This window comes from Scyliorhinus torazame, chromosome 12 (assembly GCF_047496885.1).
Source record: "Scyliorhinus torazame isolate Kashiwa2021f chromosome 12, sScyTor2.1, whole genome shotgun sequence".
NCBI lineage: Eukaryota > Metazoa > Chordata > Chondrichthyes > Carcharhiniformes > Scyliorhinidae > Scyliorhinus > Scyliorhinus torazame.
The window spans coordinates 168367235-168382974 of NC_092718.1; the positions used below are offsets into that span (position 1 = coordinate 168367235).

Below are 15740 nucleotides of genomic sequence, written 5' to 3' on the forward strand. Positions count from 1 at the left end.
TACAGTCGATTAAAATGGTGGTCCTCCCGAGGTTTCTTTTTGTGTTCCAGTGCCTTCCTATTATGATTACCAAGGCCTTTTTTAAGCGGGTAGGTAGAAGCATCATGGGTTGTGTGTGGGCAAACAAGACCCCGAGGGTAAGGAGGGGGTTTCTGGAGCGTAGTAGGGACAGGGAGGGCTGACGTTGCCGAATCTGGGTGGCTATTATTGGGCAGCCAACGTGGCGATGATCCGTAAGTGGGTAATAGAGGGAGAGGGGGCGGCATGGAAGAGGCTGGAGATGGCGTCCTGCAAAGGAACGAGTCTGAGGGCGCTGGTGACGGCACCGCTGCTGCTCTCGCCGACAAGATACACCACGCGTCCGGTGGTGGCGGCAATGCTAAAGATCTGGGGGCAGTGGAGACGACATAGGGGTGAGATGGGAGCCTCGGTGTGGTCCCCGATCCGGGAGAACCATCGGTTCGTCCCAGGAAGGATGGACGGGGGGTTTCGGAGCTGGCATCGGGCAGGGATCAGAAGGATGGGGGACCTGTTTATAGATGGGACGTTTGCGAGCCTAGGGGCGCTGGAGAAGTTTGAGTTACCCCCGGGAAATGCATTCAGGTATATGCAAGTGAGGGCGTTTGTGAGGCGGCAAGTGAGGGGATTCCCGTTGCTCCTGGCACAGGGGATTCAGGACAGGGTGATTTCGGGTGTATAGGTCGGAGAAGGCAAGGTTTCGGCGATATATCAGGAGATGAAAGAGGAGGAGGCGGCTTCGGTAGAGGTGCTGAAGGGCAAGTGGGAGGAGGAGTTGGGGGAGGAAATTGAAGAGGGTCTGTGGGCTGATGCCCCGAGTAGGGTTAATTCCTCTTCCGCATGTGCCAGGCTCAGCCTGATACAGTTTAAGGTTATTCACAGAGCGCATATGACAGGGACGAGGCTGAGTAGGTTCTTTGGGATGGAGGACAGATGCGGGAGGTGCTTGGGAAGCCCGGCGAATCACGCCCACATGTTCTGGTCGTGCCCGGCACTGGATGGGTTCTGGAGGGGTTTCGCAAAGACTATGTCCAAGGTGGTGAAAGTCCAGGTCAAGCCAAGTTGGGGGCTGGCATTATTTGGGGTGGCGGACGAGCCGGGAGTGCAGGATGCGAAAGAGGCCGGTATTCTGGCCTTTGCGTCCCTGGTAGCCCGACGGAGGATCTTGCTCATGTGGAAGGATGTGAAGCCCCCCAGTGTGGAAGCCTGGATAAATGACATGGCAGGTTCATTAAGCTGGAGGATAAAGTTTGCCTTGAGAGGGTCTGCACAGGGGTTCTTCAGGCGGTGGCAACCGTTCCTAGACTATCTCGCGGAGCGTTAGAATGAGGTCGGTCAGCAGCAGCAACCACCCAGGGAGGGATGGGGAGGGGGGTGTCTCTTTCCGGGGGGGGGGGGGGGGGTATTTGGGCGGGCGGGGGAGGGGGAAGGGGGCTTTCCTAGGGGTACTTGTAAAAGAAAAAAAGGCATATGGGAGGGTTAATATGTGCAGGAGAAACCCATTATATAAGTTCTGTATTATGTTTGATTGATATGTTTATGTTCTGTTCTTTTCTCTTTTTCTTTTCTGTTACGGGGCGGGGAGTTTAATTGGTTGAAAATTTTTGTTGGGAAAACATATTTTTTTTAAACGGAGGATGGTGGTTGAAGGCACAGCTCAGGTTTGTGGAGAGAAGGAATAAAACTTAATTGGCCCTTGCAACAAACAATGGCAATGGAGAATGTTTTTTTTACAAACTGTGCACTATATCTAACACTGCATCTTTAAAGATTCTGGTCATTAAGTTCATACACCTGAAATATTGAGTTACCTTGCATGGCCCAGGAATATTTTTCAATAACATTACATCAAGGTCAAGCTTTGCTTTAAATACTGATCTTAATTCAGCATTTCAATAAAACCCAGAGGTAGCTGACTATGGAAACAAGATCTCTTGAGAACAAATAGTAGCACATACTTTACATAGACAAACACCGTTAATCCACTCAAGGCATGTATTTAATAACAGCCCTGCATTCAATAGTTACAGTAATGCAATACCATAGTTCTTTAAGCTTAAACATGCTGGTTAATGGTACGTAGCCAACTGCACCCTCCTCCCCATACTCGTTTGGTAAAGTGTGTGAAATATACTGAACAGGAAGGCCCCATATGTGATTCCAAGTCCGTGTTTAGTTGCCCAATGTCAGCCAGGGTAGTAAAATTGGCTGTCGCTGGTAAAGATTAAAGAAGTCCGGGTGCAGAAATTAACTAGAATTCCCCTTCCCATCCAGTCCCAGGTAAAATGCAAATCGAGGAAGGAGGAATGCGCTGGTATGAATGTCTTTTCCTGGTCAAACAGACTGCTGCTGCCAACTGAGAACAGCTACATTGGTGGCGTATTCAAAGGTATTTGACATCCTGGAATTATAAGTATGTGCCTTCAATAGAAGACATTCAAAAGCTACAGTCAGGGACCGCAACATGTACTGATTCTCAAACTCCAGAGAGACTGTAAGGAGAACAGTGGTGCTGGGAGTATCTCCATTAAAAAGATTTCATGATGTTCAAGTTTGGATTTTACCTTTCCTTTGCACATTACATTAAAAGGAAGATACCAATAATTAGCACCATTTAAAATCTCAGCCAAGCGAGTCAGCAATGCCAGACTGAAGTACATAAATGGCAAAAGTACACAATGACTTTATGAGGGAATCCTGTCTATCCTCTAATCAACTAGTTTTATGAAAATTTTGAAGACTTACTTTTTCTGAAGGCGCTCTTTGAGTGCACTCTCTCGGACACCTTGTGGATGAAGACAGCTCAGGAGCTCATCCAGCTCTTTCTGGGTGTCGCAAACAAACCTGTGGGTAAAAATCAATACCAAACAATATTTCAAGGGAAGAAGAAAGCATTTACACATTAGAAATGGTGAACAGGGCAGCACGGTGGTGCAGTGGGTTAGTCCTGCTGCCTCACGGCGCCGAGGTCCCAGGTTCGATCCCGACTCTGGGTCACTGTCCGTGTGGAGTTTGCACATTCTCCCCGTGTTTGTGTCGGTTTCGCTCCCACAACCCAAAGATGTGCAGGGTAGGTGGATTGGCCATGCTAAATTGCCCATTAATTGGAAAAAATGAATTGGGTACTCTAAATTTAAAAAAAGAAGAAAAGAAGAAATGGTGAACAAATGTCTGAACAGAAAATACTGAAATACTCAAAATCCACAGGATTACGCTGGCAACCAGACAGAATTAGAATAATACAGCAAAATAAAGGGGTTGGTTTAGAAAAATAGCTCAAGCAGTCTTGTTTCTTGGCAGTTTGCAGTACGGCCCCATGGAAGGGTAAAATCAAGTCAAAGGATTGGGAAGATAAAAGCCAGTGTTAGCATACTGGGTACATATATATCTCAATTCAGAAACAATGTGTAGGGTGTCACGCATACGAAAAAGTTATAATACAGCAATGAGGGGATTCTAAACTCAAACTTGGGGCTAAATTTGTTTGAAATGGTTTGATGGACATCCTTCACTCTTTTACAGAAAAACGGTCCACTTCTGGGACAAAAAGGTCTAAAATTATCCTTGAGCTTTTCTTCATCAGAAGCATTTACCTCCAATGGGAATGCTGAAGCATGACTCCAAGCTTCAAACTCCATATGCAGTTCTGAAACATGACTCAAATTTAGTGGAACAAAATTACCATGGCATTTCTTTTTTGGCAGACATTTGCTTCACTCCTAAGATGTTGATTTAGGGAATAATTTCCTCTGGTATCCAGCTCGTGTGAGAGCGGAAATAGTGAGCATATGTCACGTGACCACGGAAGAGTGGCCCGGTTCGTGATCCCACTTAGTATCCAGGCCAACTGTTGTCCTAGCAATGTTGAGTCCCAGCACACTCGCGCCCGCTTGTCACAAGGGCAGTGCAGAGTTTTAGAAAAAAATGGATATTTAAAATTACCAGATTTTGAGCAGTTTTGAAAACTATTCACAGTACAAAGCCCAACATTGTTGAGCATCTAAACAGTTACAGGTTAATACAGTGAGATGTAAAAGTTGAAAATACCATAGATTCTGTCCTTGTTTAGGTATAGTGGTTTCGATGCAAATTTCCACAGTATGGGAGGACCCCTGGTGGCCACTGCCATTTAAGCTGCTCTCAGCAATGCTGTCATCATCATTACCTAAAAGATAAACATATTCATTGAGTTTCAAGTGATAGCCTTTTACCCAACAGAATCAGTCTTAATCAAGAAATCCCAGGTCCCAAAATATCAGCATTTTGATGCAATAACCCATGCAGAATTGGACAAGCAAACACAAGATATAAATCACTCCCCATCATAGACTGCTTCAATTTCAGCTTCTTTCCCACGAGGGAATTTCGTGAATGAAGGTAGATTAATTTTTTTAATTTTTTTTTTAAAAGCACAAACTCTATTTTGCGTTTTGCTATTCAGCGTGAGGAGATCAGCATTGGAGAGCAAGAGTTTCCCGTTTCAACTACATGAATTGATGCAGACAAAAAGCTCTTTCCACTCTCTCAATTACATCCACATGACATTTTCCTTTTCACACATCAGCCATCACTTGGCTTCCCAGCACAGGTTTACCAATCAGTGTCAGACTAGGTATTAGATTGACAGTACATAAATGACAGAGGAGAATTACGATTCCATTAGTATGTCCTGGATTTTGAACTCAGCTCTCAGAAATCAACCCCATTGCAAGATTCAGCCTCCTGATGTGTTCCCAACCTACAGGGACGCACACACCATTTTTCCCCGTTCCTCTGCATGTTCGCCTAAGCATCCCGATGTTCGTCATAAAACTCAGTGCCATGAAGTGTATAAAAGCCCCAGAAAACACTTTTTAGCTCTCATTCTCCCTGGCGGTAATAAACTCCTGAGCTTGCAACGCTTTCTAGCCGTGCTGCTGAAATTGGAAGTTCAACATCCCATATTTCACCTGTTCTGCCATGCTATAAACTAGTGGCCTAATGCTCAATGCAATGACACTCAAATTGTTTTGAACCCAGCCCCCTGATCTACCAGCTGTGGACACTGACATTGTAATATTTAACAATCAGTAGTGGTGAAAGAACAGTGAGTGGTCTAACAGAGCCTGTAGAACCTAATCATTTGGAAGAGTTCTTTTAAATTTATTCACTGGAACTGGTTTGTTTCGTTCCTGCAAAAAGCAGCAAATCTTTGCCTTTAAAGACAACAACGGGTTCTTTCCACACATATATAGAGTTAATGGTTTTGTTTTTTAAAATTGGCGTGAATGCCTTAGAAGTATATTTCACAAACGATTTTTGTCGTTTAAGTGCCGCCAGAGGCGGAATCTAGAAATCTCAGCAAAGCAGATTTTCAAGATTTCATCACTTTAGCAATGATGTTGGGGAGGTACTGTACAGAAGCAGCAAAAATTCTTAGCCATACTGTTATTGTCCTCATTCATAGGGAAACACTCCTTGCACCTTTCTTGTGAAGAGCTAGCTGTACCATTATCCTGTAGTCACAAGCACACATGGATCCTACCAACTGATTACAGATCCCTAGTTACTTTGCAGGACCAGGCATATATACATAAAAATATTTTAAAACCAACCTTAAGAATTTAGAACTTGAAAAATGTTTTAGAAGTCATTGTAACCAAGAAAACAAATTATGAAGTAGGGGAAAAGACCAAAATTTATCTATTTCCTGACAGATGTTGGCCGAGCAATGGGAGAATTTAAGGCAGACTCGGATGCAAATAAATGCTGTAGCAGTACCAAGCCAGTGATACGGCAGCAAGGTGAAGGACAGAAAAACTATGATCCTGTGTTCATCCGACACCCACACCTACAATTCCCCTCTCACCTGGTTGCGAGGCGAATTTTAGTATGAACATCAAGTTTTTTGGTCTGAATCATACAGTATAATACTTAAACCATGAGGATAACTCATATTCTTAGTCACTTTAGGGCAACTGCGTCTTGACTATCATTAAAAAATAGGCTTAGAAACACTTGCATTTATATAGCGATTTTCATGGCACCAGACATTTCAAAGTACTTTATAGCACATTAAGTGCCTTTTGTAGTCACTGTTGTAATGGTGGAAACACGGCCTAGAGTGCATTGTCCTTTGGCATTGATTTTCTCAATTTCTACACTCACTGAATGAATAGGTAGCTAATTTTACAAGAAAGTTAATAAGGACGGTAGTCTTACTTTTGGAGTCCTGATCGTCTTCATTGTACTCTTCAGGAAGGTTAAAGCTGTAATCAATGCTATCATGCACCCAACCTTTCTCTACATACAGACCAGGAACCAGATCAGAAAATAGCCAAAACCTGCGAGAGAGAGAGAAATTATGAGCCTGTGCACATAGAGGCAAGCGCCAACAGGAGTTCACATCCAACATTTTGTTCCGACATTTTCCATTATTAAAAAAATCAGCCTGAAATAATTAACAGCTTTTTAAGAAAGAGCTCAGAACATTAAGCAATATCTCACAAACCACTGTGCAATATAATTTGGCTGTACAATCTTTATCCTTCAACTTCACCCAGTTAATGAAAAACCTAAAACTTAGTTACTTTCCACAACGGAAGGCCACTTCCCAATGTGCAAAACAACTTCAACAAGTCCCTCCTCTTTTATCCAGAGCTGAAGGGTCTGAAAAGCGGCCGACTACTTTTTACCACAGGCATGGTATGGGAAGTTGTGGTGACTTACTTCAGGCCAATATGGCAGCAAGTGGACCCAGGAACAGGGGAAGGCCTTAAGACTGTAGGAGCAGAAGTAGGCCACTCAGCCCATCGATTCTGCTCCACCATTCAATGAGATCATGACTGATCTGATATAATCCTCAACTCCAATTTCCCACCTTATCCCCATACCCCTCGATTGCCTTCCTGATTAAAAATCTGTACAAATCTAACCATTTTTATTTGTTTCCAGGAGTGGCTGTTCTTCTGAGCCATGCTTCCTCCCTAACCCACCATCAACTTATCCGATGACCGGAGATCAATTTCCCTCCTGCCACTTGGATTTGTGCTCCCACCTGTTGGCCAAGTACAACATCCTGCCAGGTTTGGGCAAGAGACTCACTGCAAAGATGACAGAGGCCAAAGATTCAAACATCCTCTCATGCTGTCGGCGAGATGCTTCGCTGTCCATCTGTTCAATCCATACACAGAGTTAACATTTTGCTGAGTATTGAGAAGCATATAGTAGCAGAATTTATACTCGTGACTGCTCCAGCTCAGCAAAACATTCAGAGTCGTGGTGCACAGAAAAGGTTTCTACTGTGTTCCTCCTTACAGACAACTTAACATTTACAGAGACCTAAAAGACCCAACTGTCTCTCATCGAAAGATTGCGTACAATCCTGAGAGAAGCCAAATGATAGAGGCAAACCACTAGTATTTATTTATTTGAAAGGGGAAACCACAGATACCTGTTGTGGTTGCGGTCTGTGCCCAACGGTGATCGATGTAGGACAAGTTTGGCTTTTGCAATTCCCTCCTGGAAAGCCTTCTCGGCTGCTGCTTTGTGCTTGCGAATCTTCTCGACCACCGCCCTTTCTTTTTCCAGCTTTTCCCGCTCTTCTTTCTCCTTTTTGGCCTGCAATGCCATCAACCGTCTGCTTTTAATTGCACTGATGAGGTCTTCACTGCCATTGACATCGGTTAGTAAGTCAGTTCCACCTTTGTCCACCTCTAGCTTTTTATCAAATTCCTTCTTCTCTGACTTTTTCTTGTCAACCATTTTGTTGTTTTCCGGTTCTTTCTTTTTTGCCTCCATTTCTTTTTTCTTCAGTTTCTCTGCCTTTTTCCGGTCATTCTCCTCTTTTTGCATGGCTAGCCTCTCTTTCCACAGCTCTGCAGATTTGTGCTGCGAGTCCTCCATGTGATCCTGAACTGAATAGGTCATCAGAATCCGATGGCAGAGTGCTGATAGGATCTTTACTTTCTCTTCTGGGGTGAGTTCAAAGAACTCAGCAGCTTCCAGCTTATCCAGGAATTCGTCTGCGACTTCATTATCTTCAAACCCCACAGAATCTTTGGTGTCATCATTTGTTTCGGATGTCTCACTGTCATTCTGCATGTCTGATTTTCGCATGCAGAGCCGAACCAGCTCCGATGCAGAGTGCAAGGTGAGGGGAATTTCAGAAAGCTTCATTCCCAGTTCTCTATAGTCTTCTGCAATTTCATCTTGGAGCAAAGTTTGGAGAAGGATCAACAGAACTCTGTTCAAATAGAGGAAACCACCCTTTTCAGAAGTCAATGCTTCCATCAAGGAGACTGCGGTGATTGGATACTGGTCGTCTGGCATTAGCAGGCCAGCATAACAACTGAGGAACTCAACCACCATAGCCACATCTCCAAAAAGTGTATTGGGGAGCCCTTCAGGTGTGTCTACCAGCTTTAGTGCAGGCAAGCTCTTCCCTACAAGATTCTGGTCTTCAAATCTCTTCTGTTTTTCCAGTTTTAATTGCATCTCCTTCTCTCGTCGCTCTTTTGCCTTTTCCTTCAGTTTCTCCTTTAGCTCTTCCCGCTTCTTCTTGTGATAATCTGCTCTTTCTTCCTGTGTCATCAATGCCCATTTCCTCTTGTGCTCTAGTATCTCGTAACGTTTCTGCACCAGATCACCAACTTCCTCCGGTAGGCGAGCACGTTCATCAGCGGAAAGCACTTTGGCCACCCGAGTGATGAATGCAGATACTGCTCCCTTTTTCTCCTCCTTCCCCTTGTTGTCTTTGTAATAGCGAAGGAATTGCAAGGCCAAAGGTGGCAAGTATTTTTGAGGTTTGGTCACAGATCTTGATGCTCCTCCAACACCCTTCGGAATCTTTCCCGTCTTGGATGTGCTTGATTTTGCCATCTCAAAAAGTGTCATTTGTTTCATCTTCATCTTTGGAGTTTTCAGATTTTTTTTGGGAGATTTGCTGCTACCTGAAGACTTCTGTCCATTGAGCAACTTAGTCTTATTCTTGGATTTCTCTTTTTTGTTACTTTTATCCTTGCTTTGCAACTTTTTTAGGTTCCGAGCAGCGTTGGCGCCCTTTTTGGGAATGTGAAAGTTGGTATTCAGTTTGGTTGGTGTTACAATCTTCATTACTTCTTCCAGCTCTTGTTCTGGGGACCTTTTGGGTCCAAATGCCATTCCAGTCCCATTCATGGCCTTTTTCACATGCACATGACCCCATAATGTTGGGCTCAAAGGTGGACTTCGAGGAATCTTCTCTTTGCCTCCATATTTCCGTTTTTGCTCTTTGCTTGGGTCTCCATCTCCTTTTACTCTTTTTGAGTGTTTACCCTCTGGTGAGACTGTACTTTTCCTTTTTCCCAAATTCACAACAGGATTATGAATCATGTACTGAAACAGATGTAAAAATAAATTAATATTTAGCAAGAGCCAAACGTGCACCAATTTTACACAGTAGACTGCAAATACAAGTCACAAACGTGCTTGAAATGGTGTATATTATACATTTGCAACAATCACTTTAATGCTCTTTGTTTTGGGATAGTTCCGAAACACAAGAGTGAGTGATACCCTTTACTCTATTCCAACTTGGTTATTGCCCTTTGTATGACCCTCATTTTTGCTTACTCGTGTCAAAATGTGTACAAATCCGCTGAACTTGTTTAGTCCTCCATCAACAGATATGGCTGAATCACATTAAGTGATCAGGAATCTCATTCTCTTCTGCAAGACTTCTCCAGGATCACATTTCTCTCCACTCCAGACTGTCTCCTCCAAGCCCATTCCACTGCTCTCACCATTAAACAATAATTGTGACAAGCTCATAGGTTTGTATTATGAAACTGGAATCTTCCCCCCCCTTCCCCCTCAGCATCCTAGTTTCTTTACCATATCCTCAAATTACCCCCCCCCCCCCCCCCCACACCCCCGCCAAGCACTTTACTCCTCTGACCCCCAAACTTCCTTCCCTTCCTGGCTCTCATGACAGGAAATGGCTTCCTCTCCTTTTCAAAACAGAACCACTAAAGCCCTCTTAAAATAAAACCCTCAACCACCCTCTCCTGATCATGCTGGCAAATTACCACTGATATTATGATGATCTTAATAAAGATCGGTAACTTTAAAGAAGAAATTCAAACTCCTATTTCTGAAATGAAAGCATTACACCAACGGATTTTACATTTTAAACCAGGCTTGTATATATTTTCAGTTTGGGGGTGGAGGAGGCACATTTCAAACGTTCCCTCCATCAAAGAACTGAATTGCAAATTTCAGAAAGATAAAGTTTTCCCATAACATTAGATATGAATTTTAAAAAACAGAGATATGAAAAGAAAATTTGGTGAGCAAAAACAAAAGCACTGATTTTTAAAAAGGAATAAATAATAACTAGTACTAGAATTTGATAGGGCAACTGCACCCAACTCACCCCAATCTCAGGGTGCTCACTCACCCACACCCATTGTTGAGGGTGGATGAGAACACATGCTGGTGTTTGGGGGTGAGAGTGAATGAGAAGGCTGAGACTGGGAGTGAGCCAGACTTGCGTGCACCTTATACCCTAGTCAGCAGCAAATGCAGAGAGAGACCAGCCTGTGATTTGCTGAGCAGCTTTACAGCATTTTTCAAATAACTCAGTTGAATGTCCAACAGGTGAACTTAATACTGCATTTCGCAAATACATACTTTAACTGCTCAACAATTCCACTTATATTTCCACCCAAGAGTTTCCCTATATTTTACAGGAACCTGGGGCCACAAGATGTGCCAGATCTCAGGATTCTCTGATCTCCCCATTTTCTGCCATTCTCCAAGATATAAGATCTCTTGGGGTCCTTTCATTAATATTCAAATAGGTGAACTTCCAACTCTCCTTTAACAGCACACTAACGTGGACCCCCATCTCAAGCAGGAGTCTCACTGCCTTCTTATTTAGTGACTTCAACCAGGAAACACACTTACATAGAAAATAGGAGTGGGCAATCCAACCCTTCGAGCCTGCTCTGCCATTCAATATGATCATGGCTGATTCTCTCTCAGCCCCATACCTCCACGCTCCCCTCATACCCCTGGACAACTTTAATGCCTAGAAATATATCTTCTTAAATATATTCAGTGATTTGGAATCTACAGGCTTAGGTGGTAGAGAATTCCACTCGTCCACCACACCGAGTAAAGAAATGTCTCCACATTTCAGTTTTAAATGGCCTGTCCCGTAACCAGAGACGGTGACCCCTTGCTTTCGGCCCCTCCACCCAGAGCAAACAACATCCCTGCATCCAGTCTGTCTAGCACTGTCAGTATTTTACGCGTTTCAATGAACATCGGTGAATATGGGCCCAGTCCACCTAATCTCTTCTTGTACGACAGTCCTGTCATGCCAGGAATCAGTCTGGTGAACCTTCGCTACACACCCTCTGTGGCAAGTATATCCTTTCTTAGATAAGGAGAACAAAACGGAACACAAAGTCCAGGTGTGGATTCACCAAGGTCCCATACAGCTGTAGTCAGGCCTCCTTGCTACTGTACTCAATGAAGGCCAACATACCATTTGCCTTCCCAACCGAATGCTGTACCTGCATGCTGGCTTCCATTGACTGGTGTACGAGGACATGTTGTCTCTTGGAAAATGTTGAAGTTCAAATCTACCATAATTTAAATAATATTCTGACATTCTGGGTTTCTCCATCCAAAGTGGATAACTGCACATTTATCCATGTTAAAGTGCATCTGTCATATATTTGCCCACTCACACAACTTGTCCAAATCACCTTGAAGCCTCCTAAAATCCTCCCCACCACTCACCTTCCCACCAAGTTCCATGTCATCAGCAAACTTGGAAATATTACATTTGGTTCCCTCATCCAAATCATTGATGTATATTGTGAATAACTGGGGCCCAAGCACTGATCCCTACAAGACCCCACGAATCACTGCCTGCCACTTCTAAAAGACCCATTTATTCCTACTCGGTTTCCTGTCTGCTGACCATTTCTTTAATTTCACACAATAACCTTCTATATGGGACTTAATCAAAAGCTTTCTGAAAATCTAAATATACCACAACCCCTGGTTCACCCTCAAAAAAAAAGTAGTTTTGTCAAACATAATTTCTCTTTCATAAATCCATGTTGACTTTGTCTAATTCCATTGATATTTTCTAAGTGTCCGTTTATCACATCCTTTATGGACTTAGCAGTTTTCTTACTACTGTTAGGCTAATCGGTCTGTGGTTCCCAGTTTTCTCCCTTCCTCCTTTTTTATTAGTGAGGTTACATTTGCCACCCTCCAATCTGCTAAGAAGGTCCAAGAATCTAAGAATTGTGGAAGATGACAAACCACGCATCCACTATTTCCATGGCCATCTCCTTTAGTACCCTGGGATGTAGATGATCAGGCCCTGGGGATTTATCAGCTTTCAGCCCCATTAATTTCTCCAGCACTACTTTTACACAAATTCTAATTTCCTTCAATTCCTCCTCAGTAACATTTCTGGGAAATTATTTGTGGTTTCCTCCATGGACACAGAACTAAGGCAAGTGTTTAATTGTTCTGCCATTTCTTTGTTCTCTATTACAAGTTCTTGTGTTTCACGCTGTAAGACATATGTCTTCACTAATGTTAGGAAAACAAAGGTAGTTTTAAGGGATTTATATTTGTATTGTCAAACATAAGCTACAGTTTTAAGTGGGTTTAATTTAATATTTTTGTGCCTGGAAGGGTAAAATCTATAGATACATGCTGGACAATGGTGTTTGTATGTGTGGGGGTTGGTTAAGTTCAAACTGTTTCTATTGTGCCGAGAGGGGGCTATGGCATGACGAATAAATAAAAGGCATTAGCATGTATGTTTTGCTTAGGAACTGGGGCCTTGCAGGGTAGAGAAGCTTTTAAGTTTTAGTTTAACAAATTTGTGAGCAGTTGGGAGAGAGGTAATGAGAAGGTAGGCAGCTCTCACAGCTCTACCAGAAGCAGTTGGTTTAGAAGGCGAGAAAGGGAACATATCAATTAGCTTTGATAGAAGAAAGGGCGGCACAGTGGCTCTGTGGTTAGCACTGCTGCCTTACAGCACTGAGGACCCGTGTTCGATCCCAGGCCACTGTCTGTTTGGAGTTTGCCCATTTTCCCCGTGTCTGCGTGGGTCTCACCCCCACAAACCAACATGTGCCAAGTCGATTGACCACACTAAATTGGCCCTTAATTAGAAAAAAAAAATTGGGTACTCTAAATTTATATATTATAAAAGCTTTGCGAGAAGAAAGGCCATGTTATGGAGTAATGGTTAAGAAATCTACAGTCCAGCTAGTTAAGGAAACTACAGAAACAAAAAGTGCCCAAGTAGAATCATAGAATTTACAGTGCAGAAGGAGGCCATTCGGCCCATCGAGTCTGCACCGGCCCTGACAAAGAGGACCCGACTGAAGCCCATGTATCTACCCTATCCCCGTAACCCAGTAACCCCACTTAACATTTTTTGGACACGTAGGGCAATTTAGCATGGCCAATCCACCTAACCCGCACATCTTTGGACTGTGGGAGGAAACCGGAGCACCCGGAGGAAACCCATGCAGACACGGGGAGAACGTGCAGGCAGACGGTGACCCAGCCGGGAATCGAACCTGGGACCCTGGAGCTGTGAAGCAACTGCACTAACCACTATGCTACCGTGCTGCCCAGGAGTAGCCTGGAGTTTAAGTGAACAGAGACGAAGGTATGGTTCAGGATAATTCAAGGAAGAGTAAATAAAGTGTTCTGAGTTAGAGACAATTGCAGTGACCAGATCTAAAGTGGGAGAGCAGCTTCCAAAGGTAAAGCAAATGTTTGATGTCATTTTAATAGTCTGGGAATCGACAGTTAAAGCAATTCTGAACAGTTTGCACTACAGCCAAGACAAAAGAATCCCAAAGGTCTTTATGTAAAATCCTGGACTGGACTCACAGTTAAAAGTAGAGCGGAAGCTTTGTTTAGAAGTGTAATTTGGAAAGCCTGGTCTGGATTTTGGAAAGCAAACCATCAAGAGAACGCATTTTTATTATGAGAGAAGAATTTTAAGCGTATTTTGGGAGTGGCCTCTGGAAACTCTCACGTGACAATCATCTGGGGACACTCTGAGGAGAATCCACAAGCATTCACTTGGGGGTCAGCGTGAAGACTGTATTTGCCCAGTCATCTGGTCTGTTGGAAAGGGAGTGTTAATGAGACCATTGTAGCTTAAAATGTACATTGAGGGCAGCAAGGTAGCACAGTGGTTAGCACTGCTGTCTCACTGCGCCGAGGTCCCAGGTTCGATCCCGGCTCTTGGTCACTATCTGTGTGGAGATTGCACATTCTCGCTGTGTTTGCACGGGTTTCGCCCCCACAATCCAAAGATGTGCAGGCTAGGTGGACTAGCGGCGCTAAATTGCCCTTAATTGGAAAAAATGAATTGGGCACTCTAAATTTAAAAAAGAAAACAAAATGTACATCGTAATCAGTGTTAATCCTGAAACCGATGTCTAATTGTTAAGCTAAGAGGGAGGTTTGGGTGTGTTAGGGACGAGTGGCGTATTAGCACAGTGGTTAGCACTGTTGCTTCGCAGCGCCAGGGGCCCGGGTTCGATTCCCGGCTTGGGTCACTGTGTGCGGAGTCTGCACATTCTCCCAGTGTCTGCGTGAGTTTCCACCAGGTGCTCTGGCTTCCTCCCACAAGTCCCGCAGGATGTGCTTGTTCGGTGAATTGGACATTCTGAATTCTCCCTCAGTGTACCCGAACAGGTGCTGTAGTGTGGTGACTGGAGGATTTTCACAGTAACTTCACTGCAGTGTTAATGTAAGCTACTTGTGACACTAATAAAGATTAATAAAGATTATTGTATTATATTCCAATTTTTTCATGTTTAATTTTTTTTAATTCTTGTTAAAACTAATTAACAGTCCTGTGACTCTGTTCCGTCACATTTATAAAGTAAAAGGTTTATGGTCTTTTGAGCCAGGGTTCCATTCTGTGATCGTAACATTAATATCTTTTTCTATTCTTATTGAAGGTTTCACCGTCCACTTGTACTATTTCCAAGTTTATTTTCATACTCTATTTTCCTCCTTAATCAATCACTTGGTTCTCCATTGCTGATCTCTGAACTGTTCCCAATCCTCAGACTTGCTACTTTTTCTTTTAAATTAGAGTACCCAATTAACTTTTTCCAATTAAGGGACAATTTAGCATGGCCAATCTACCTACGCTGCAGATCTTTTGGGCTGTGGGGTGAAACCCATGCAAACACGGGGAGAATGTGCAAACTCCACACGGACAGAGACCCAGAGCCAGGATCGAACCTGAGACCTCAGCGCCGTGAGACAGCAGTGCTAACCATTGCGCCATCTTGCTGCCCTGACTTGCTACTTTTTCTGCCAACTTTACATTACTCCTCTTTGGATCCAATACTATCCTTAACTTTGTTTGTAAGCCATGGTTGGGCCGCATTCCTTCTTGTGTTTTTACATTAGAAAGGAATGTATAACTGTTGCAATGCATATATCTGTTCCTTAAATATTAGCCATTTCCTAGTCACTGTCATGCCTTTTAATAAAGTTCCTCAATCTAACTTAGCCAACTCATGCCTCATACCATTGTATTTCCTTGGTTTAGATTTAGCACCCTAGTTTCATATCTGACTTCTTCACTTTCCACCCAAATGAAGAATACAATCATGTTGTAGTCACTGTTCCGTCAAGGACCCACATAACAAGATTATTAATTAACCCACCCTCATTGCATACCA

At 43.4% G+C, this 15740-nt stretch overlaps 1 protein-coding gene across 3 annotated transcripts in view; it reads right to left on the reverse strand.

Moving 5' to 3' along the window:
* The window catches only part of baz1b (bromodomain adjacent to zinc finger domain, 1B), a 141551-nt gene that overhangs the window by 50766 nt on the left and 75045 nt on the right, over positions 1 to 15740 (reverse strand). For all 3 annotated transcript variants that reach the window (XM_072469330.1, XM_072469329.1, XM_072469331.1), the window contains 4 exons: positions 7451 to 9372; positions 6220 to 6341; positions 4066 to 4183; positions 2764 to 2862 (listed from right to left, as the gene is read on the reverse strand). In XM_072469330.1, coding sequence (XP_072325431.1) covers positions 2764 to 2862; positions 4066 to 4183; positions 6220 to 6341; positions 7451 to 9372 — 2261 coding nt within the window. The remainder of the gene's footprint in view (positions 1 to 2763; positions 2863 to 4065; positions 4184 to 6219; positions 6342 to 7450; positions 9373 to 15740) is intronic.